Source organism: Lonchura striata, chromosome 1 (assembly GCF_046129695.1).
Source record: "Lonchura striata isolate bLonStr1 chromosome 1, bLonStr1.mat, whole genome shotgun sequence".
Lineage (NCBI taxonomy): Eukaryota > Metazoa > Chordata > Aves > Passeriformes > Estrildidae > Lonchura > Lonchura striata.
This window is the reverse complement of record NC_134603.1, coordinates 112616898-112641971: the sequence shown is the minus strand read 5'-3', so window position 1 is coordinate 112641971 and position 25074 is coordinate 112616898. Positions and strand designations below refer to the sequence as shown.

Here is a 25074-nt window from a genome sequence, read left to right as displayed (position 1 = left end):
GTTTGCTAGGCTTGGGGTGTTAGTTGGCTGAAGTGTTGATGTGAATTTGGTATAATTCATGTAATGCACAGAAGTAAGACTTCAGACAGGCATTTTGTTTTGAGGGAGGATTAGGGATTTTTGGTCACCCCTTCCTGATCTGGGCTGCCAAAGAATTAGAACAGAGAGAGGGAATGGAGGAAGAAATTGAGCACAGGTGAACCCAACCTCCTTTTCTCACCATTCTGACATTTCACCTTCATATTCTGTATTAGACTTTCACCACAACACCCTCCCATCACTTAAACCATTCTAGTCCTGCTGTGAGGGATGAAAATAGGTCCAGGCAGAAGCATCAACATGAGTCAGGAAGGAGTTCAAGGGAATCCCAAGATGTGCAGAAGGTAATGCAGTTCTTACAAAACAGATTTCTTCACCCCTTGAGTAAAACTTCTAGATCTTGTTTGCACAATAGATCAATTTTTTTGTCATCTTTCAAAAAATAAAAGGTTTTTATGTAGTACCAGAGCTTTTAGAACAGGCAGATAGAAGCATGCAAAATTTTCTCAAGACTCAGGTGATTGTTTGTGGCACTCCTTTGTTTACTCCTTCAGGGAATGGATGCTTGTTACAGTCCCGTCTTTTGCAATAACTCTATTACAACAGCTTGTGGTGACACTGACAAATAGTGAAAATTCATGGCTTTTATGGTTTGCCCTAAATCTTTTAGAATAGGGTGCCCAATGAGCACATGCTTGTTGGGGGTGCATCTATTACTCTTACTTGTGTTGATACTCCAGTACTGCTTTGTGCCCCCTCTCTTCTACCAGCTAAAGACCACAGCCCCAGCTGTGTTGGTAGCTTGGATGGCTGGCAGCCTCATCAAGGGCTGTTGCACATGTTGGACTGGACTGTAGGTTTGACAGCCAAAATAGGCAGACTACCTGTTCAGACAGACCATCTGATCACTGCCTACTTGCTATACACCAGCTACTGCCAGTCACCTGCTGGACAACCTGCCAGACATGCCAAAAATCTGTGAGCTTGCCCAAGGGGTGCAGCTACCAGTGGATGTACTAGCCTGCCTAGCCTGCCCCTGCTCGTGTTTGCCAGTGAAGCTGCTGTGCTATCAGAGTTATGAGGAGAGGATGAAGAGAAAGTGTAGGAGAAGAGAGAAAAGCTCTGCACACAGTAATTATATAGCCTTTCTAATTGCTCAAGGTTTGTGAGTGTTCTGTATCTAATTCTACTGTGATCATGCAAATTGTAATGTTTTGATGTAATGGTTGGACTCAATGATCTTAGAGGTCTTTTCCAACCTCAGCAATTCCATGATTCTGTAAAGTATCCTGAAAGAGATACGAATATCTTAGCAGGCAATATTCAGGGCTAACTGAATAACTGAAACTAACTGTCCTGAGTTAATTTCAAAATCAAACATAATCTTTCACTAGAAAGATAAAATATTTTCAAAATACCAATTTGAAATATTCCTATAAAAAGTATGAATGAACTTCTTATTACTTGTGTGTTCTTTGTGTTTTTTAATGTGCTCATCAATACCGTGTAAGCAGTCCAGCCTCTGTCTGTAACTTTTTAATGGCAATTCTTACCAAAGCCATTGCAAGTTTTTGGCTCACTCTCCTTTTCTGTAAAAGGCAGCTGTTTAAGATATATTTGCTTTTGTTGAGAAGGAAATTATGAAAAATTGCTTCAGTACTGATGGGTGTCTTACAGCCACCTGTGCCACTTCAAGTTCTCTGCACTCAGACAGCAACAAAAGCTGTGATAGCAGCTGTCTTTACCAAAAACAAAAGACGTGATTTTTGAGAGTAGAGAAAAGGCAGTGGTGGAAGCAGGGAAGGTTGTTCCTTTTATATTTTGCATCTGTCAGAGTATTTTGGTATTGTGAATGAATGAAGAGGAGATGTTGCAGGATGTTGGGGAAGGTCTAAATGTCAGTATTGACTGTGATTAAGTTGGTCAGAAATTCTTTTGGGGTGGACATTCATACCAAAGTGCTTCATCTATCTTTTTTGGGTGCATTGATTTATACTTCTGTGATTGCCATACTGTACCCCTTCATATGTAAAGGGAGCAGAAGTTGCAAAAGGCTCTTCAAAAAACACCCGAAGGAAGGTGAAGACCAAGACTTGCTTTTGCATTCTCCTGTATGAGGCATCTACTACCTGTGATACATAAAAGGGGGAAGGAGCCTGCTTTTCTTCAATGGCTCTCTAGCCACAGCTCACAAAGAGAAAAGGTACCCAGGTCTTGGCCCTGAGACTCTGAGAGAAACTGGAGCCTCAATGGAACCATGAGAGATCATGGAGCTGGCTGCTGTTCCCGTTCAGTCAAATGCTGTCTGAGCTCAGGCAGGCGGGGCTTTGGGAAAGCTTCAGGAGAGTCATAGCTGCAGCTGAAAGTTCATTCATGGAAGCAATGGCCAGCTGAGCATGTTACGTGAGATTGACTGCTTCTTCCCCTTCAGCCAAAAAGGCTCATTTGCAGGCAGCATGAGACCCTTTGTCCAGCTATATGGATGAAGAGAGGTGATGAACTGTTAGTTTTCTGACTGTGAAGAAACTTACTTTCTCTCAAATAGGAGAAATTTGGCATAAGGTCTCAAAAGACCTGTTTGTGGAGGAAAAGATTATGGACAGTATATAGCAAACCCCAGAAAAGATTCCATCTGCTGGAACTTTGTGTCTAAATATCTCTGAAAGAAGCTTGGGTACAACAGAGAAAAAGAAACAGACAGATGTGCCTCTTGTCTTTTCCTTATTTAATCACCACAGTCTTAAATCTTTGAGGTGTTGGAAAGTGTCCAAAGAAGGGCAACAGAGGTGGGGAAGGATCTGGATCATAAGTCCTATGAAGAGAGCCTGAGGGAGCTGGTTACTCTGGCAAAAAGGAGGCTGAGGGGAATCTATCACTCTCTAGTGATAAAGTGATATTTAGTGCTATCACTCTCTTTCACTCCCTGAAAGAAAGTTGCTCAGGGAGGTAGGTGGATCACCATCCCTGAAGGTATGTAAGATGGGATATTTAAGGATATGGTTTAGTGATGGACTTGGCAGTGTTAGGTTAACAGTTTGACTCAATTATTCTTAGAGGTCTTTTCCAATGTAAACAATGCTGTTCTGTCCTGTGGAGCTACTTATGTCTGGTTTAAAGAAACAGCTGGATGTAACCTATGTACAGCTACATTATAATAATGAAAGAGTGTGTGTCTCACTATAGTAACTGGCACTGTGCACTGTAATTTTTTATTTCTCTTTTCTTGTTACTCTATCCCCAAATTGCTAATTAGAGTCAACAAATTTGCTCTAGAATACAACAAGACACCATGTAGTCTGCCAAAAACAGTGGTTGGCATTTGTACAAATTGGTTGATGATGTGTTTAAAGACTTAATGTTGGAAATATCTTTCCACATTCTCTTCATCCTCCCTGTCCTCCTACTGAAGTGACTAAATTTCAAAGGCAGACACATATTGCTCCTTTCTAATCAGAGGTTTGGTTAACAGAAATCCGTGAAGAAACTTGGGTCCTCTACCAATTAAGTTTCGTAGTTGTGCTAAATGACCACTAAGTGCAGGTCCTGAGTGATGGGCAACTTGAGCATAACCCAGATGAAGTGATGTGAAAATGGCTGCAGCAGTTTGGCTTGGCAAGGCAATGTGCCTTCTGTAGCTGTAGAGTAGCTGCAGAGCTGTGGTGCTGCACAGCATATGCACGTGTGTTGTGCTGTGTCCGTGTGCTCCCTCCCTGCGCCTCACAGCTCACATGTGGGTGTCTGGAAAAGAGTGGAGCTCAGTATTCCAATTCTTTTCTGTAGTGAATGGTCTGAAATGACAGTGTCAGTACCATGACTTTGTTTTTTGTGGTGATTTGATAGTCTCGTACCCCCGTGAATTTACCAATGACTTACAGTGGCCGATTTGTTCTGAATTCACATGGTCATACAAAGGTTAAAGCAGAGTCTTGCTGTTAATTTTCTAAGTATATTTTTACTGGCACAGTGACAGACACATTTGGATATCAATGATACACAGAAATTTCTGCCAGTATTATTTTCCAACAGGATCAAAGACTATTATGAAAGCTTTTCCTCAAAGCAACATACTACAGGTGGATTGAGAGGTGACACTGGATCCACAGGTGGTACCAGGAAGGAAGACAATACCCTTTTCTTCTGAAATCTCTTACTTTATGGAGCTTCCAATTAGCCTAGGATTCAGTAATTTTCAGTAAGTCCAAACTTGGAGTGATGGTCTTGTTTATAAAAAGCAATATAACTAAAAGCATTCGGCTAGGCTGACCTGACTCCTGCTACTGTGGTGTCTTGGGAAATGGAGCCTCTTTAATTGTACTAACCAAAAATATGTCTAGAATTGCTTCCCCATTGATAATTGTTACCTTGAGGAATGGTGGTCTTTTTTGACTGAGGCAGCATGAGAAACCTTACAGAAGCCTGTAGGTTGTGGGCATAGAGCTTTTTCTGTGTCATCCCAAATCCTCTGAGAATAAAGACAGTGTTTGGGCTACAGGGCACACAGGCTTGCATGAAGGGATTTGTATGGCAGGAGTTTGCTGGGACACATGGTATGTGTTTGTGGCTCCTTGGCTGTAAAATAGGAATGTTTTATTGCTCTGATACATTTTGGAGCAACAGCAGTGAAGCTGTTGGAACAGAAGTAGTGCTAAATAGGCTTAATGAAGATGATAACTTTTCAAGATTTGCATCTGCCATCATATATTCAGCCATTAATAATTCTTGCCGTATATCTTAACTAAACAATCTGCAAAGTCCTTGGCTGAGGGCTGTTTCCAAGTTCAGATATGCTGCTTGTCTAGTGGATTTGGAAGGGGGTTGCATGCATTGTCACACTCCCTTATTCGACCCTTTGATCTCACTCACAGTTCTTCATGCGTAAAGATCTTGAGAGTGTTGGTTTCCTTTTCTCTTCAACACAATAATCTAATGTAAAATAGCTAATTTGAACAAATTGTAAATTTGAAAATTGGAGCTTCAAGACAAATGTTTATTGGCTCAGTATTGGAGAGGAGTCAACTTGAGTGGAAAACACAAGCCTTAGAGTCAAGATATCTGAATTCCTTTCTCAACACTGATTTTGAAAATAACTGGAAGCAAGTCTTTTGGTGCTTCAGTGAGCTTAAAGGATATTTGGCCATTTCTTTTATTTTCTACTTGAGATTTTTGTTTGCTGCCTTTTGGAGATCTTAATTGCTTTAAAATAATGGCATTATTATCAATGAGGCAGTAAGTTTCAAATAACTATGGTATATTGTATATACTTACTGATTGTAAAGAGTAGTAATTAAACATATAAAATGTCACATAAAACCAGGATATATGTAAAATGGTTTTACTAGCTGCTTTACCTATCATAGAATTGTTGCACTTTTCCCCCTACAGAGTTAATCTCTAAAAAAATTAGGAGTTGGATCATAGATTGTATCACAGTAGCTGGCTCTGACCTGAAAAAATACTTTGGTTACTATTTATTAAAGAAGTTCTTGATTTTAACTCTGTTTCTAGACATTTTCTGGAAAATCTCTTTTCAATACCTGTGTTTTTGTTTTCAGTATACATATAAGTAATCCCAGTGTTGCAGCTTGCAGAGTATCTGTTGTTATTATCTCAGATTGTGTTATTTAATAGTATTTTGATGGATTAGATGTATAATACTCAAATATTTTAAAGCAGCACTACTAACCTGTCACTATTCAAGGTATGATTCATTTCAGGAGTCAAATGTCTGTGTAGATCCTTTTATTATTTTGATAAGCTGAAAGTAGATAGATATTCCTGATACTTTATAGTAATACAGCCTCTTTGTTTTGGGGACTAGTGTAGAATAATTACTTCTTTTTGCCATCTTGAAACTCAAAGTCATGTGTGGGTTTTTTGGACTTTTGTGTTTTCCCTCCTTCCCTAGTGTTTCTACTCCTGAGGTCTGTACTCTTTTTCAAAAATGAACTTAGGAAGGAAATAAGAAAGAATAGTTTAAAAAGTAAAGTTCTTAATAACTAAAGGAAAGTGGAGGGTAAACACCCTTGAGTAGTCCATATTTATTTGTTTGTTTCATATCTAGAAGAGATAATTGGTTTTCTCTTTTCACTTTACACAGTTACCAAATTTAATGCATCCAGCTGACTCCATATAGATTAGTGTCATCTTAAGGACTAATCTGTTCTGTGTCTCAACGATAGGATTCTGCTAATGCTTTTCTGTGTCCAAAATAATTTTTAACTTGTTTTGATTGAAAATATGTGTGCCCAATCCATAAAAAACATCCTTTTAAAATGGTCATTTAATTATTTTCTCATGGATATTTGTGTAATGGAAATTACTTTAGCACCTGCACTGTCTTTTTAACAGGGTAACTGCAGAATTGCACCTTCTGTGGGATAAAATTTAAGCATTATGTATACTGGACATTTCATATCCCTGATTCTGCTGGCTGGTGAGTTCTTGTAGTCTGACTTCCTAAAAGAAAGTTGGTGTATTAGGGAACCAACACATACACTGGAAACATTCTTAATGCATTGCTTTCTGCCTGCCTGCCCTAGTACTCTGCAAATTTGTCTTCAGTTATGCAAGCAAATAATTTATCCTACCTTCATATTGCCTCAAGGAAAGGAAGAAGAATGGAGAAAAAAGAATAACAAGAAAAAGTGGGGAGCAAGGAGTTACCCACGGTGACTCGCAGAAGTGCCACGTATGCGCAGAGAAGGAAGATTTTCATGATTTTAAGGCATCTACCTTAGCTGTAGAGGATAGACAGAGATCCTCTGTCTCCAACCCACTGGGGTTCAGCAGCCATTTGGCAGCCTGTATCATGAGCCATAATAACAGCTGATAGTTCAGACTACAACCTGCCTGCTCAGTGGGTGTACCTAGTGGTTAGGATTGCTTCCCCAAAAAAGTGCTATCAATTTTCTTTTCTCTGTGAGAGGACTTCTGCTTGAGAATTGGTGTAAATTCTGTCTTCTTTAAAGAGAGGTGAGAGTAAATGATGCCTCAGAAATGAGAAAAGGCTTCTGTTGGCCCCATCTCTCCCTGTGGTCATTACACACAGGAGGGATGCCTAAGATACCTCCTGTTATTGCAGTGGAACCTCCTCTGCCACCACCAGGTGAAACTACACGAGTGTTTCTATGCAGCTATTCTGCATTAAATCCCTTTCTTCACTATGGGCTTAAGCAACATATTGGAAAAATGTTAGAAAGAACTTGATTTCCTTATTCTTCAAAATTACCTCTGGGTTTTTCTTAAACATGAAAAGCTGTGGTAGTGATACCTTGTGCAGTTAAAATAGGAAGAGACGTCTGGGCCAAATAACATAAATCCTGTATCTACCAGATATTAATTGCAGTTTGATGGGAACTCAGAAATTCTTGGTATGGATTTCTTCTGTGAGTGAAGCAGGGGCTCTTCTCAGCTGAGCCTTGTGGATGTAGCTGAGGAGGGCTTTGATGCTTGCGCTCCATTCACTGCCAGCAGCTGAGGCTGGCACCAAGGAACTCAAAGGGACACTGCACGCTGGCGTCAGCCATGTGCATGACCAGAGTAGCTTTGCAGCTCCTTTTGTTTCCATCCCTCCTGTTCATACACTGATTCTTCTAATTCCTCCCGTTTTTCTTAGTTGATCACACTTGCTGATGCCACGCACACATACTTCTTATCACAGCTGGGTGGCCCTATGAGAGTATCCTCTGCCTTGTGCAAATGAGAATAAGTTTGCCTTAGAGAAGGCAGGAGGACTGTATGGCTTTGAAGATTTCTGCTGTTAGGGAAGTGAATCCTCTGGACAGCTGATCAATTTTACCCAGAAGCAGGAACAGTTTTGAGAAACAGCTGTATTTCTCTGACAGTCTGGCTAATTTGTGCTTGGGTTTTTTATTACTCTGACACAAGCATTTATAAAAACAGAGATTTGGGGTTGTTTTTTTTTCTTCCTGTTTTTCATTATTCAAATAACTGAAAATCCATATGAAAAGTACATTTGTATGTGTGCCCAGATGTAGAGCCCCTGTTAGTAAGGCCAGCTGGGATTAAAGTCTCATTTGTATAATTTATATAGCTTTGGAATTTTTCCTACAGTTTTCAGCCATAAGCTGGAATTTAGCTTTTATCAGACTGCTAGACAGCTTGCACAATAAAGCTTCTAACTAAAAATATTTCTATGCAACCCAGAAAACCTCACCATTTTAAATGAAGTGACTGTGGAGTTTGTTTGAAAAGAAAAATTATTATAAAAGAAAAAAAAAAAAACAAACCAACAGTCATGCCCTGGGTGTTTTAAAGACTTAATCAGTGAGCTCCATGCAGAAGTAGTACGACAGATAGAAAAGCAGAAATGGAGTGGTAAGGTGGTAAGTAACTTAGGAGGCACATACTGGATGCTTGGGATGCTCACAGCAGTAGAGTACCCTTGCACAGCAGGAGATACTCTCTGATGAGTTGCCCTTGGTCCATTTGGGAAGAGCTGCTGAGGTGCAGCGTCTGACTGAGCCCACCTCCTGGGGCTGGCCAGCTAATCTACTTCTAGCCCATTTTTCACTGTAATTCAAGGAAATCTCCTTGCTTGAACTGCTGGATAAACACCTGAATCTTGTCTGGGTAGTTGCTGTCCTGGGAGTGCAACATGACTCCATCTAATTCTTCCTCCTACCCCAATGGGAGGGTGGGTAGCAAGGAAATAGTTTCCTTACACCTCTCAGCTAGGGACCTGCATGGGAGGATTTGGATGTGTCGTGCTCCTGCTGGATAACACAGCAGTGCCTCCAGTGTGTTCCTGAAGTTATTCTGTGGCTTATGGAGCTACTCTGTGTCTGCAAAGCAATAGGTATGTCATCTCACAAAGGGGTGGTGGAAGCACTGTGTGCACAGCTCCTGGAAAAAAGCAGTGCAGCCTACTCCAGCAGAAGTTGGGCTTGTGGGGTGAGGTAACCAGTGCAAAATATAGGAACTGAAATTGCATCTCTTCACTCACCAGCCAAGTATTTTTTTTTTAATTATTTTTCACTTTTTTTTTTTCCTTCTTTCTTTCTTTCCTAAATAATCTTGCAATGAGCCCAGCTTTCTCTTTGATTTTGCATGGTGATGAATCTTCTCATCTTTGCTGGCATTTCACAGCTGTTTGTTCACAGCTTTCTCCAAATATAAGAACAGAAACAGACCTTCAAGCACAGGATTGTTATCTTTTTGGTGTCCCTGAGCTCTATATTAAAAGCCCTGCGTATTTTTCTAATCAGGATTACAGAATTAATTTGCATGGTTTATCCTCTGGTATTTTTTTCTGATGGGGCAGAGTTTGTATCTCTTTTGTGAAAATTTTTATGCTTCATCGACCTTACTTTTGATGTTCTTCAGCTGTTTTTCAAGAATCTGTGGATTAAAAATCAAGTTTACAGAAAGAAAAGCCTTCACTTAGGTAATTTGAGTAACTAATCAAAGTACCCTTATGCTCTGTAGTTTCATTTGGTATCTTCTGTGGTTATGGAAAACATTTCTCTTGTGGATGAATGGTGCATTTATTCGTAGCTATTTATATTCAGTTGTATTTTGATTATAAATAACTTTTGTTCAGTATCATGAATGTAAAGTTCAATGAGCAAATGTTCCTGACGGTGTTTTGATGTTGCTCTCTGTATTCGGAAGTTTATTTACATAAGGTTTCTGTATGAATTTTCATTCACTTCAATAGGTAGTTGCAAAGGATAAATTTGTAGTAATAACACAGCAGGAAACGAATGTCTCTCCAGTTGAGAATTTATGAGTATCTGTTGCTGTTGTTGTTTCTTAAGAAAAGCAGCAGCATGCATTCATTTTGAGGTACTGTCAGTGTGGATTTTTGTTCTTCTTGTGTGTTTTCTTTCAGAAATCTGAAATAAAAATTAAACCGATGCATTGTAACAAGTAGAAACAAATATGACAGGAACAGCCAATATATGTGTGTTCAGTGTAGCTGTAATAACATGTTTTGATTCATGTTTATTTGCGTTTTGCTTTAGCATGTTGTGTGACTGGAAGTGACATAAATTTACTAATGATGCAGTATTGATTAATTCTTATGATTTGCCTAGGAAAGTATCTGGTACCAGATGGCCAGGATATAAAATTCCTTCCCTTTGAAAAATACTGCAATATTAAAAATGTATTTTATTGCAAATTAGGATGGGGGAAGAAAGAAACAAAACAAAAATTTTTCATGAAATGAAATTTTTGAGTGAAATTACTTAAAGAGAAAAAATTCTTTCAGAGGTATTTTTTTATTTTTATGATTTTATTTTTATTATTTTTGCATCATGCATAAATTCCATGGATCATATACAAATGTCAGGAGTGAATTCTGAAAAATGTACTTCAAAGTAAACGTATGGAATGTTTCATTTATGCAGTATCTGAGTGTTCCAGCTTTTACAGAGGCGTTTGGACTTGTTTCCATTCAGTTTCAAATATCTAGTGGTTACTTACTTAATTTTCATCTGTGTTGACAGGTAGTATTAATGAGCTGTGCAAAGATCCACATTTTAATGAAGGGCTTAAGAGGGAAATACTTGGCAGTGTTGTGAGGAAGAAATCTCCAGGCATTGAATGAAACACCTAGAAGGGCTGAGAAAAGAAGGGAACAAGTTCTTTCTTTTCATTTACACCTGTGGTAATGGGCACTACAGACTGGTTTTGGCCACTGAATGACCTACAGTGGCTGTCAGTAACATCTGGGGATTATTACACACCAATCCAGAAGTGAAACCCAGAGTCAAATGAAGAGAACTGGGCTTTTTGTGCAGGTGGAGTTGGTAGTGTTATGGATATGACCATAAGGCTCCTTGTGAAGGACAGGATTTATGGTTTTCTTAAGTGGCAGAGTCATTTGCTGATCAGTGACAAGGTGTTAACAGCTGAGCGCCAGTGAGAGACACTTTAAACCTCATTTATGAAAGTGTCACCCATGTAATTATTGGTTTAAAGAAGAAGTGGATTGAAAATAGCCTTCACTTAGTTGGACCAGTTCTTTCTAAAGAATTGGCAATTTCTATGGCTCAAGTCTCAGTGAGACTTGCAGGGATGCGTAACTCAGGGCATTGTGTAGGCCAGATTCAGGGTCACTGTGGCACGTCTGGTGCTCTCACCAGACATGTGTGGGATGTCATCTACTGGGACTGCAGTCCCAGTGACTGCAGTTACATCCCCACAGTCATATTTGGTGCTCATGAAAGAGAGATGGTATGGCCTCAGATTATCTGTTCTGGGTCTATGTTTAAAGAACCATGCAGACCACTTGGGTATTTTCTTACTCATCCCAGGGGAAGAAACAATGGGAATTATTAGATGACTAGAAAACACGATGTGGGATGAAACAGGATTCGTTAACCTTTTTAAAAAAAAAAAGGAAAAAGAAAAAGAGCAAACATCTTAAACTGTCTTGTTTAAATAGAAACAAGGAAGGTTCAGCTTAAATGTTAAGAAAACCTTTCAACATTAGGATAGGAAAACATCAGTGGATGGCTGAGGAGCTCTGCTGCATCAGCAGTCATTATGAACAGGCTGCCTGTGTATCTGCTGGGAGTGATAGAGGTATAGCTCATGTATGGGGGCAAGGTGAACACCAATGTGATCTCATTTCTTTTATGGCCTAGGGCTCTGCCAGAGAGGCTTGAAAGCAGCAGTAACTTGTACTGCAGGCTCTCTGCAAGCTCCCCTGCAATGCAGCCTTTTGAACTTTACAGTTCACAAGTCAGCTCTGAATAACTGAGGCTCACTTTACAAGGCAAAAATGGGGAAAGAACATTCACTAATGACTGTAAGACATGGCAAACATCCTTATAAGCATGTTGTTATGGCAAACTTTTATTAGCTCATGCTGAGATAATGTCAGGAGCTGTATTGGATGTGGCCTCTTACATCTTTTACTGCTGGTAGATGTCTAAAGAGAGGTCCTTCCCCTTCTTAGGTCACTGTTTTAACTGTTAGCTCTCCACAATCATGTTGTTGCTCCTGGAGTTTATAGTCAGCTAAATTACAGTGAATCACTGGGTTTGAAAATCCTCTTATTTTTAGAAATTGACTTTAATAACTCCTACAAAATCTGTACTTCATTTGGGTTGCCCTAAAACTAAACATGTTTTGTGTGAGCAGCAGGTCATATTAGTATGTCAAAAACACATTTATTTGTGAGCCAGGGTATCCTGACCTACAGACTCACAGGGAGAATACAGGGCAAAATAGCTTAGTTAAATGCTGACAGGTTCTACTCTTGTGTCTGTTTTCCTACTGGAGGAAAGACTAGTGCAAAGATTACAAATATCAATCAATTTCTCTCTTTTTTTCTTCTATTTAATAAAACATGGTATGAGTCTTTGATTTTCTTAAAAGAGGGGCACTGTATCTTCTCCATTCTAGTTTTCAAAAGGGTTATTAGGTGCACATGCTTGACTTCTGATTTTTACATACTGATTTCTGTCCAGTAATTGAATGATGTGTTTAAGGATCAGAATCTCGTGGTTTATTTTAACATAGGGTAGATTAGATCTGTTTACCACTGGGCATATGAGTCAAAAACCTATGGTACAGAGAAATGTCTGTGAATGGAGAAAGGGTTAGGGGATTTTGCATACCACATATTTAAGATATTTCTCCTTTTTCAGTGAGTTTTGAAATGTTACCCAGTAGAGGGGAATGTGATTCTACACAAACTTTAACTCATTTTGAAGCCAGCACATTGCTTGCTGGTTTTCCTCAGCTGTTCTACAATGCCTGTATTTTCACTAAAGCTTTCTCCCCAGTTTTACATGCTGAGGTTACACAGCTTTGCTGCAGCATCTCATGTCAGGGCATCTATGGGAAATCCAGACAATTAGGAGGTAGATGTTTAAGTGAAGAAAGGCAAACCATCCCTATATTCCAAGTAACTGTAGACTCTGATTGTCAGGGAGCTTTGAGTGGGACAGAAGTATGCCTAGATTCAGGTGAAGTATAGCCAAATTTAGGGAATATGAGTCCATCCATATGTGTCTTTTGAGGCTTTGTTTTTTGTTGTAATGGCAAGCACAGAATCCTGAACTGACCAGTGCTGAGTGTGCTGAAGGCAGAGTCTCTGCTTACAGGAGCTTTCTTGTCATGTTTTCCATGTAATTTCCAGTGGCCAGACACAGAGTACAAGGCTAGGTGAGCCTTTTATTGGAGCTAGTATGACTCATTATCTTATTTTTGAGAACCAGCAATCACTTAGTGTGGCCTGCTTCATAACACAGTGAGTGATTCTTGCACTTTGGCACATGCTGCTGTGAGCAATCCTTATCATGTCCCTCTGGAAAGGCACTGAGGCTTGGTTTAAATGGCCAGGGTGGTAGAGGTTTTAATACTTCCCTCAGTAACCAGCATTAGGAGAACTTGTTACAAGTTTTTGTCTTTCTTCCATTCATGAAATATATGTAGGTTTTCTGTGTAAAACCTACTCTGTTTCCCTTATCCAACTTCTTGACTGCTAATTTCAAAGGTAAAGGAGACAGTGACCAATTTGAGGGTTGCACTTTTGTAAACATACAAATCTTTGTTTCCTCTCTGCTAACACTAATTTATTATTTCCTGTGTGTTGCTCCATGTTGAAATTTAAAAACCCGAAGTGGAGCAGCAAACTTCTCAATGGTTAGGAGGATGTGGTTTTTTTAGGAAATGCCCTCTGTGGTACTGTCCTGTTGGTTGAGCTCTCTGAATAATTAACCTTCTGTAGCCTGCAGTGCAGTTGCTGGGCCACATTCATATCTGCTGCACAGAAAAGTCATTATTTCACTGCAAGGGACATGGACAATTGTTTTGTTCCCCTTGTGAGAAGGATAGATCATGTTTTGAGTGGGGTAGGCAGTTTTCATTCTGGGGTAGATGCTTTGACACAAGAGAGTCTCCCCTCTGCTGTTACCTGGATTTTGCTGACTGCACAGCAGTGAATTCATTGTGCCCAGCTGTGGCCTTTCCTGTGACACACCTGCATGGCTCAGTGTGCTGTGCTTTGACCTGTCACAGTGTCATTTGTGTGCAGCCCTTTGCTGTGGATAATTGGAGGAAGAAATTTTCTGGAACAGCACTTCTTGAGAGATAGGTGACCTGAAGAATGCCATCAAGAAGAAAATAAATTGGATTTCACCTTCAGGCTTGGGAAGGAAATGTCACAAAGAGTTAACAATGGTGTGCTGGGATAAATCATTAGGAACTGTTTTTCCTGTGTGAATAACTGCCTTTCATAATCAGTGGATAGATGCAAAACAATCAGGGAAGTGCCCTCTTGAAATAACATGAGCTTGGTCAAAATTCCTGTTCAGGGCTTCAGGGTGCTGAACTTTCTCAATATATATGGGGGTTTAAGTCTGATTTTTAGAGAAGTGACCATTGGTAGGATATTCATGAGTGTAGTGCTTTTTTGTGTAGTGCATCCTGAGGGGAATGAAGGTGAACCTGGAAGTAGATTTGATTTCACTGAAATGGAAAAGAGCTGAAAACCTTTAATTCAACAATTTATAACAAGCAGTGCATTACAAGCGCTAAAGTATCAGCCCAAAGGAAAAAGCATATTTTGCTATTGGCAGAGAAACAATAGTTCATGATGTCAAGTTTGAAGCAATTTTACTCCAAAACTAGTAAATAAGAAGTGACAGGTTAAATCTTAATTGTTTCTTGCGGCACCAGGTTGAGGCCACTTTGTGCTGGGAAATGGAAACAAGGGCCTTGAGCCTCATATTGCGTGTGAGCCAGTATGGGGAGAGAGCCCGTGGCAGGGGCTGTGCCTGGCAGTGTGCCTGTCTTGGCTTAGTCTGTGTTAGCTGGAATTTCCCAACCACTGGTGGGAAAAATGGTGATAATGCAGTCAGGGGAAATGGTGTGCAGCTCCCCAGGAGGGGACAAGGCTTCAAGGATGTCAGTCCCACAGCAGCAGTCACCCGTCAGTGGGAGAATATCAGGGTTAAAAGCAGGAATGTTTAACTGCAGCATGGCTCTTTCTCCAGCCCAGCATCTGGCTGAGCAGGTCTGCTCTGGGGGAGTCACGTCCACCAGTTTCTCAGCTCTGACAGAGCTCAGTAGTCAGTCTTCTTCTGGCTCCCACCCCCTCCATCACTTCACTCCTGGCTGAGCCTCCAGGCAGCTCAGTGAGCCCAGGGAATGCTTTCAAAGAGTGAAAACTAAACATTGATGTTACTTTTCCACTGACAGTTTGCATATCTAATATTTCTTAAGTTTGATGTGATCATGTTATGCTTTGGAGCCTCCTCACAGAGCAGCAGTTCTGGCCTGTGCATAGTCCTGTATTTCAGAGATGGATTTGATTGGCCTTTTAAATTTTCTTAATTTTAAAAAATTGTCGCATCTGCAAAAGTAAAAAGGTCTAAGAATCGTAAGGCAGCTCCATTACCGAGTGAAACTAATCACTTGCTGAATACAGATTTCAAATGACCTGAGGCTGGATGTTGTAGTAGGTCATGGGCACAGCTGGAGAACCACAGGATGGTATTTGAGGGGCTAGAATAGTTTACTGGCCTGAGTGTTGGCACAAAACTATGGAAGATACCTTAACACAGATATGGAAAACTAAAAAAAGAGGCTTCATTATCCAGTAAAAGTCAGTTGCAAGGAAAATCCAAGTGATTATGTGTTGACCCTGACAAATTAATGAAGTGTCTGTAAGATTTCAGGAAACACGTCCTAACATAGAGAACGTAGACTGCAGCTCAGTAAGTGAATTGTAGGGGAAAACTTCTCACAAAGCTGATGGGAAAATGTTGTTATAAAACACTTCTTCATTGTCCAGCTTGTATTAAGAATAGAGATTAAGGTTATATATATATTAAATTGGTTCTACCTTTTAGAGAAGAGTACTTGCAGAAGCTTCATATTGCCTTTAGACCAAGTAAAACCTCTCAACATTTTAGAGGAAAAAAGAATTAAAGTGGTAAATCAGTCACTAAAGAATCTCCTGTGTTTTGAGTACTGTGTGTGTGATGTCTTTTATGTGATTGTCTTCTCGTCATCACAGATAATGTGTTCATGTCCCCACTTCCCAACACAGCTGGTGTACTTTTTTCCTGAAGGAAATGCTAGAACTTTACTATTTGGGTGCTTCAGGTGAGAAGTGTTCTGAAAACAAATTGTAAAGATTATAATGGGCTTATCTCTTCTCATGGGGTTTCTTGATTAAGACAAACACGTTGTGACACTAAAAAAAAGACAAAGGCTTTATCATACTTGTTCAAGTTTTAATGTTATATCAAAAGCATCTTCCTAGCTTTCACATTTTCTAAATAGACAGAAATTTAGAATCATAGTATTGTCCTCTGCCAAAAGCACTTAAAAATGCTACTCAAATCTGTGGCAATATTATGTAACATAAATAATGTCCTTAGTGTTTAAAGATATTTATCAATAAAGACAGAACAGTCTTTGTTGCACAGATAGAGCAAAATATGGCTTCAACCAGTCCTGCTTCTTTAAAATGCAGACAAATAATATCCTTTAATAATGAATTTTTTATTTCACAGAGAGAACTTGCACACTTTCTGTTAAGGCTAATAAGAGCAGTGTTTCATTCCAACAATTTAATGCTAGCACTGTCGTAGACTTTCATTATTCTGGACTCATGGACTGCTTTTGCAGGAAACAGCTTTAAAATATAGGTCAGCATTAAAGGATTTTGAAATGAGGTGAAAATGCTCTTATTTCTCGTTTGAGTGAGTCCTTTATTTTAGTATCTATAAGTGAAGTTCTGTCTTCTTCAAATCCTTTCTCTGTATGAGGAATCAGCAGGGACATTGTGACTTATTTGAAAGTTAAGAGGCTGAAAAGCTTTAGGGGAGGCATTGTAATCTGTTATAAAACACATTCAGGACCTAGGCCTAGATTTGGAGCTTTGGTAGCTCTCCAGCTCATAGGAGAGAAGAATGAGTTTATTAGATTACTCACAAAGTGTTAATCCTGCAGCAAGGAGGAAACCTAAAAAAAAAGAAATAAAAAAAATCCTTGTGTTTACACCAGATTAACTAGTACAAAGAGGCAGGCATCTCCTTTCATGGTTGCTTTGTGGTGTATAATCTCTATTCTTCTGACTCTTCCAAAGTTCATATGTGGAAACTGTTATCATTACAAATAAAAACCTGTTTCACTTGCAAAGTATTCTCACCTCCTCAAGAAACAGTGCTGTTAGTTTTCTGTTTTTACACAAGAAGTATTGACCAGAAATACATGGGAAAAAGACACAGGGAAAAAGATGAGGAAGCAAACTTGCAGTTAATCGTACTTTTTTTTCCCAAGCTGCCAGCTCAGCATTCATAACTGGCTATCCTAACTCACACAGAGCATTCAAAGATAGGTGGCTCTCTCTTTTTTTTTTTTAATCTCGTCACTCTGTCTTGAATATTAAGAACTGGGTCTGCTTGGCTTCCAAGATGACAAGTTTAGCATTTTGAGCTAGTGCAGCTGGGGTTACTTGGTAAACATGCTGAGGGTGTTAGTAAGGATCTTCAAAGCCCTAAAACAATGTATTTGAGGAGTCCAAGTGCTGTGAGTCCCCTAGTGGTGATGGTGCTGCAATACTTTTTCCTGGGCAGCGTGGAGAGCGCTGCATTTACTGGGCAAAAGAGCATCCTTTCTGGTCAGTACCTCCTGCTAAGACACTGCCAACCCGGTCATGCTGTTTTATCCTTCATAATGATTGTGATTCTGTGCTACTCACTGAAATCTTACCCTGTCAGGTTCTGCAGAAACTCAGTGGACAAAAGTGAATGAAATTCAAACAGCAGAAGACAGTATTTGATGCAGTTTACACAAGAGCAATTGTTCCTTGCCCACAAATCAGGCAGGTTCTCAAAATGCTAAAGAATTTCAGGTTTGGGAGAGAAATTTCCCTCCATTCAGATTCATCACCGTGCCAGCAGTGAAACTTTGATCAGTGGGTCAGGTCTTGGACAGGCATCATAGCAGATCTCTTGGTGGCAACATCATGGGAATTCAGAAACCCTGTACTTCACAGACTAACCAAGGAATCCTTCCCATTGTTTGTGCTCTGGATACTTGTGTTTCATCAGAGTAATTTCTCACATGTAAGGATATTTTCCCGGAGGAAAAAAAAAAGAATATTTTTGCGCTTGTCACATGTTAGTAATATTTTTAGAATGGTGAATATTGGAACTAATCAGCCTTCTGGGAACCATAGTTAGGCTTGGGATATTACTGTGCAAATAGATATTAAAGGGCTAATATTCTTACATTAATTGTAAACATCTCTCCTGCATCTAATTGCTGAAACAGAATGCAATAAAGACCTCTGTTCCCTTATGAGCTTTTCCTTCAGTTGTCTTCTTTAGAGCAGCTAATGAAACTTTAAGGGTTCACAGTTTGAATACTATAGGCTTCAATGATTTTTATTTTTAATTTCCCACTGCTGGTATTTGCTACTAAGAACTTTCTGGTGATGACAGGCAAGTGGACTATATAATGATGTTTTGCTTTTCATGAAGTGGATCTTCATTTTTATTGTAAAAGTCTGGATTCAGACTGGAAGCATATAGTTGAACCCCCAGGCTCAGAATGTTTGTTTGTTTGTTACTAAGAATCTTGTCCTGAGGTTTGGTGGTTCTGATTAAGAACTACATTTCTAGTCTGTCAGTAGGTGACAAAACAAAAATTGTGTATTGTCACTTGCCTTGCACTTTACAAAGAAAAGTTCAGAGTCCCTGAAGGAAAATGTAAAGGTGATGGAGAGACTGTCATTTTATTTTGTTTTTCAGCATGGCCCTGGGTTTTAAAAATGGAGTTAAATCATCTAAATATGTTGAAATCTGGAAATGCTGAGAGTCTGGCCCTCCTGATGGTGACACAATTTCTTTAGGGGTTCATATATTGATACTGAGTGCTGGCATTAGCCTTTTGTTCTCCTAAATCTGTTGTTAAGAATAAATCAGCTTTAATTTATAGGTGGAACCCAAGGATCCCCCTGCCCAGTGACACCCTGGGTAGGAAACGTGCAGGTCTGCAGTGGGATCCCTGCAGTCACCTGAGGTTGTTTGTGCCTGGGAATGTGGCACAGGTTCTCTGCATGCACTGCTGGAGGAGCAGGTGGAGCAAGTTGCCACATGCCATACTGGAAAGAATACAGAGCTCGACAGCATCTCATGGCTTTGTAAAGTGTCTGAGCTCTGGGGACAAGTCTGTAATGGTGAATTACTGTTGTCAGTGATGCTTCCTGTGGCAAGTGAGAAAGAGAACTGTGGCTCATTCTGCTTTGAGGTCCTCTATTAGGCTTTGTCTACTCTATTGTTTTCCCCAGATAAAAGAAGTGATGTATTTTTATATAAATGAAGGGGTTTTATGGCACACTGATGGGCTTGTTGTCTTACATTATCTGTAAATCTGGGTAAATGAAGGCTATTTTTAAGCCCTGTGCTGTTCCAAGGCTTGTTCGTAGTTTTCAAGAGCTTGTATCGTGACATTATAATTTAGAAGGGGTGACCACCTGATAGTCTGAAAGTACCAAAACCAAATAAACCCTTGAGTAATGTGAAGAAGATATTTTCTTATGGCTTAACCTGTTGGGTTTTTTCCTTCCCATAGTATACCAGACACTTCCAAAGTACAAACAATAAAGAAAATATCCAGAAAGTATTAGGTTTGTAATCTGAAGCATAAAAGATTTTTTTTCCCACATTTATTTTTTGTAGAATCATTCCAAATATGTAGGGGTTTTTTTTCTGTTTTAGGCTCCTAAGGACCCAGTCTCTGGATTGGTACTATAATAATGTCAAAAGCCGCTTTAAGTGTTTTGGAAGTGCCAAGGTCCTGAAGAACTTGTACAAGAAGCATAGACTGGAGAGTGGACTTTGCCCTGATGCAATAGGTAAGAACAGCTGTGTTGATTTCTCATAAGATTTATTCTTCTCTACTTTAACACAGAAGCTGAGACAATGAAAATTCTGAGGTTATTTCAAGAGAGTTTTTTAAGCACAATTTCCTTATTTGCGAAAGAAATACATCAGTGGAGAGATAAAAGGATAAAGCATCTAAAGAGCTGTTTAAGAATTCAAACAATGTTTAATCTTAATTATGTCACTGATACAGAAGAACTGTTTATAAAGTAAAGCGCAGTTTATATTCTAGCTTGTATCCCCAGATTTTTTACAGTTCTGAGTAGGCAAAGAATAGAAAATAATTTTGCATTCAGCATTTGCCCATAGGCACATTTCTGTGATGTTTGAAGCAAAATTTGATTAACATAAGATACATTCAGTATCCAAGTTGACCAAAACTGACATTTCCTTACTTAGTTTTACATGCTTCAGGATCTGAAACCGGCCACGTTTTGTTTTTGCATCAATGTTTGTAAATAGATAAAAGATACTGGTAAAATATTGGCATCAACCTTTTAAATGAAGACACAACTCACCCCTAACTATGCTGTTCTAATGCCCCACTCCATAAGAAGAGTGATTGGAGTCAGAATGGGTTTGAAGAAGTGGAGCTTGGTGTCATACTGGTAACTTCAGCAAGTTACTTAGAACACAACTAGCTGTATATTTGACATTTCACTGGATTTATTGAAGCAGATAATTTACTCTTGTTATTCTTTCAAAATTTGTAAAGAGACTAGTAGTCCTTCCTTTGGCTTTTTATGAAAATATACAGAATGGTAAGTAGACTCTCTAGTCCTGAGTGGAAATTTTAGGTGTTTATTATGAAAATTGACATAAAAGCTTCTAGGGAAAAGTGACCTATTTACTAAACTGTGGTTTAATAGTGTTTTTCCTTTTTGGTATAAAATTCATAATTCATGAGAAGATTCCTTAACAACTGAGAACAAATGTATGAGGATAAGCAAATCTTGTTTCATCAGGGCACAAGTGGGACAGTGGAAGTAAAAAGTGTGTCCAGGGATACTTCCAAACTTTTATATGATGTGTTGCCTTTATTTAACCATAGTCTCAGTGAATGGGGGCTTGAATGGAAGTGTGAAGGATGCAATGATGAGCTGCAGTGGCATGTGCACTCTTGGTGAGACCTTTCTATGGAAGGCCTTTGAGTCTAAATGTTATTGCTAACATTGTTCTGCTATCCCTGTGACTGATAGGTAAACCTTTTGTTCCCTTTGAAGATAAATACTAGTATAGGTGTCTGGGGTCAAATTCCCTGTACTTCTGCCATGCACATTTCTTGCCTAGTAGCTTCTTCATCTCTTTTTTACTGTAGTAATAGTTTTGTCTATTCAAAATGAATGAGAAGTCTTTGATATAAAAGCAGTCATATTTTGTAGAAAAGCTGCTGTGGTCATGATTTGCCCAACAGCAACAGCTAGGGGAAATTTTCCAGTTATCCCCATTGTGCCCAGTGCCAACATATCTTGAGTGAATATTCTAATGTAATAATACCTTTGTTGTTAATGGGTACTTCTTACAGTAACACATGGTTCTGTCTTTCTTTTTAGCAGAAGGAAGTTTATATGAAGGAAGCTTTGAGAATGAAGGAAGCATTTGTGGCAGTGACTCTACCTTCTACCAACAGACGGAAGGTATGCTGCTAAAATCTCATCTGATTAAAAAGCAGTCCTTACACTTTGAATTAGTGGACAAGTAGCTTAGAGTGCTGGAGAGTCTTGTCCACAGATCGAACAATATTTTGACTGAATTATTTAGCAAGACACTAAAAGTCTTTTGTGTACCATGCTGGGACATCTTGCTTCAGCATTACACTTGCTACATGCCTATTCAAGTGTGATTTTCGCAATGTTCCAGTTTTGTTACTTCCCTCCCATTTCCTTTCCTATGCTCATATTTTTTTTTTTTTTTAATTCTCTTTCCTAAATTGTGTTGTTCTTGCTTATAGGAACTGCACAAATTTTCTTTCAGTTATTTCCTCCAAACTATTTTGCTACAGTCTAAAATAAGCAACATAAAAATACCATGTTTTATTGTATCTAAGATTTACATTTAAGCAGAAACTTAGAGATTGCAACAAAGTTCTCTGTCTTAAGTTTTTTATTTTACTGTGCATATTTATGGATTGAGAAAACAGCTTTTTCATGAACAATTTAAGATTTGAATATGTGTCCAGAATATGAGTCTGAATTTTGGAGCTCATTATGCAATATGTTCCTATATAAAGAACATGGGGGTTTTATCTTATTCTTCATCTAGGACACAGCATGATGGATACCCTTGCTGTGGCCTTACGTGTTGCAGAGGAAGCAGTGGAAGAAGCTATTTCCAAGGCAGAGACCTACAGTGACAGCCTGGTAACACTTTCCAAAAAAAGTATTAATTTAAATAGGATAATCATGTTTCTTTTTATTTGGGTAGTGGTACAAACCAAGTAGATATAAACAAAAACATGATGAGGTAGTGACTATCTCATGATATATCTAAAGAGTTGGGCATGAGTTTTATGAACTGGTATCCAAGATGCACATTGCATTCCAGAAGGTGTGTGCACTTTAAGTGCCTGTCATTTCTTCCCATAGTGCCAGTAGGGCATATTACCCATTTCCCAATCTATACGCGTTCTGTGGGAAGGCTGTTTTTATGTGATTTTAGCAAATGCGGATATCCATTTTCATGCAGGACAAGCAGAATGAAGCTTGTTACTTGCAGGAGCACAAGGAGGACCTCATAGAAGAGCTGGCCACAACCATTGTGCAGAAGGTATGGCATGCTTTTCCCCCTTACGTTTAATAGCCAAAACACAATGTGTTAGAGCTCAAACACTACTAACAACAAAAGAATGCCAGTAATGTAGAAAATAAAGTAAATTAACTATGACAGCGTAGTTTTCATCAGCTATGTCTGACAGAGATCAGTTTATATGTCAGATCAATCCAGTGCCTATACCTGATGTCCTACATGTTCAGAGCTGAGGTACCACTCCCTGAGGTTTGTGATGTCCTTTCTTGGAACGGGAGGTCCTTGCTTGATGGAATTTTACATCTGTATTTCACTTCCCCACAAGCACAGAGTTTTCTAACGTCAAGAGGTATGGCTCTCGACCATATACATCACTTCCCAAAAGATATAGTTTGCCAGTGTAAAGAAGTATGACTTCTGACCATACCCTCTAGTGAACCCTGCGTCTGCAACACATTCAAAGAAAACAACATCCATCATTAACACAGAATTCTCTTAATGATACTGTGAGAGAGACACTCAAAAATCACAGAATCCTTGGCATGTTTGAATTCTGTAGCTTTTTAAGTAAAGCTCATTCTTCTCCCTGCAAAGCTCATGATTGGCAGAATGAAAGTGGAGGGCTAGTACCCCTTGAGAAAAAGTACCACTTGAGTTTGTCTGGACAGTTCGGAGTAAGGCAAAATGAGCATGAACAGAGCACTGATAAGGTCATGTGGTCAGTAAAGTAACCACTATGCAAAGTTAGTCTCCTTCTATGTGAAATAAGCTAGGTGCCACATCTTTGTATGGGCTGTGGCATTTAACAGTGTATGGATCACACACCAGAAGAGGAACATTGTTTATAAGGCTATCAAGAAAAGCCAGAAGAGCAACAGCTCACTGGAAAATAATGCCTTTTCTTTCAATGGTGACATTAGACTATCAAGTAAGTCTTTATCGGGTCTTTCATAGTCCAGAGCCTCTCTCAGCCAAGCTTGAATTGCTACTGTTTTTGTCAAGAGCTGCCTAACAAGATCTTTTATGCCACAGAATAATAGTCTATAGATATCTTATATTTAACTTGTGGAAACAAAGTGTAGCAGGGTATAATCTGTCAGGGTAAGGAGACATAAATTCTCTCTCTCTTAAGATGGTGTAGATTTTCAAAAATAAAAATAGTGTCTAGAGACCTTAGACCTATTTGTACTCACTAGAATGTGTCTGCATGTTATGGGAGCGCCTTTGAAATTCCCTTCATATCTAGTATTTTATATTTCTTGGCAAAAAGTCTTGTCTGAGAAAATACTTGACACTTAGATGCTGCTAAAGTGTTACTGTAGCAACAGGTTTCTATGTTTATGTAATGCACCTCTGGTATTCCTGCAGGCGCTGTTACATATTGCATCGCTGCTTATGTGCTTACAAGCGGTAGGGCTTCAGATGAGAAGTAATTGCATGAGCTGGAGCCAGAGCAAAGGGAAAGTCAAATGTTTGTCCTGGGAAGATTGCCTTAAGACAGGGTTCATTTAGATCTTCCCCTTACGGCTCAGACAGTATTTCCCCAGCAGCATTTTTCTGTCCTCTCCCACCCTGTTTCTCCCCTACCCTGCAGATTATAAAGAAGCAGAAAAGCAAGCCCGAGCAGGGGGAGGCTGACTTGGAATGGCCGCCGTCGCGGAGCAGTGGCCTGGCGTCCGGCGCTGTCTCGGACCAGAGCATGCTGACATTCCCAGGGAGCCGCAGGGGATCCTACACCTTGTGGGTGAGTGCCACAGCACAGCTGTCCTTGCTTTCTGGTGCACAAAGCCAGAAGATTGCAGTCATGGATAAGTATACTTTGCTGCCTGGAACGGTGTGTGGAGACTTGCAGAGAACAAGCATTAATTCTGTGTCTGGACAAATTGTCACTCTGTTGCATGCTTTCCTAACGTCCCATGGGCCACGGAGGTACATCACAGACATTGTGTTGTCTTGGTGACTGTGCTGGGGAGGACTAAGTTTGTGATATAAGCAGTCTCACTGCTTGATTTGAATGCCAACAGGACTCGATACCTCAGTGTTCATTCCTCAGAACAGTTTTTCTGCTCACTTAACTTTTATGTAGGTCTTTGCTGAGTGTTACCTTTTCTTTTGTATAAAGTTAGGTTTCTGTAATGTTTCTTTTTCTCCTTAGCCATCTTACAGAAAAGAGCCACCACCAGCAACAAAAAAGGAAACTCAGCTGCAGAGCACCATTTATGTCTTACACTAAAGAATGTTTCCTCCTTCCACTCATTTCTTAGCACAATGTCTTTATCTCCTGCTATAAAGCTGAAGAAAATCTGACAAGCTGCATTACTAACAGTTTTAAAAGAGCAGCAAATAAAAAGCAGTGAAAATAAGCTATAGGCTTGGACAAGCACTTCGGCAATCAGAGAGGGAAGACAGT

The 25074-nt window shown here is 39.5% G+C and overlaps 1 protein-coding gene across 9 annotated transcripts in view; it reads left to right on the top strand.

The window, feature by feature from the left end:
- Nucleotides 1-25074, top strand: part of MYRIP (myosin VIIA and Rab interacting protein) — a 307188-nt gene that overhangs the window by 233822 nt on the left and 48292 nt on the right. For 6 of the 9 annotated variants that reach the window (XM_021531268.3, XM_077786769.1, XM_021531267.3 and 3 more), the window contains 5 exons: nucleotides 19755-19891; nucleotides 21473-21556; nucleotides 22182-22279; nucleotides 22605-22685; nucleotides 24259-24408. In XM_021531268.3, the coding sequence (XP_021386943.2) occupies nucleotides 19755-19891; nucleotides 21473-21556; nucleotides 22182-22279; nucleotides 22605-22685; nucleotides 24259-24408 (550 nt within the window). The remainder of the gene's footprint in view (nucleotides 1-19754; nucleotides 19892-21472; nucleotides 21557-22181; nucleotides 22280-22604; nucleotides 22686-24258; nucleotides 24409-25074) is intronic. The other 3 variants (XM_021531272.3, XM_077786765.1, XM_021531278.3) reach the window with 1 other exon arrangement.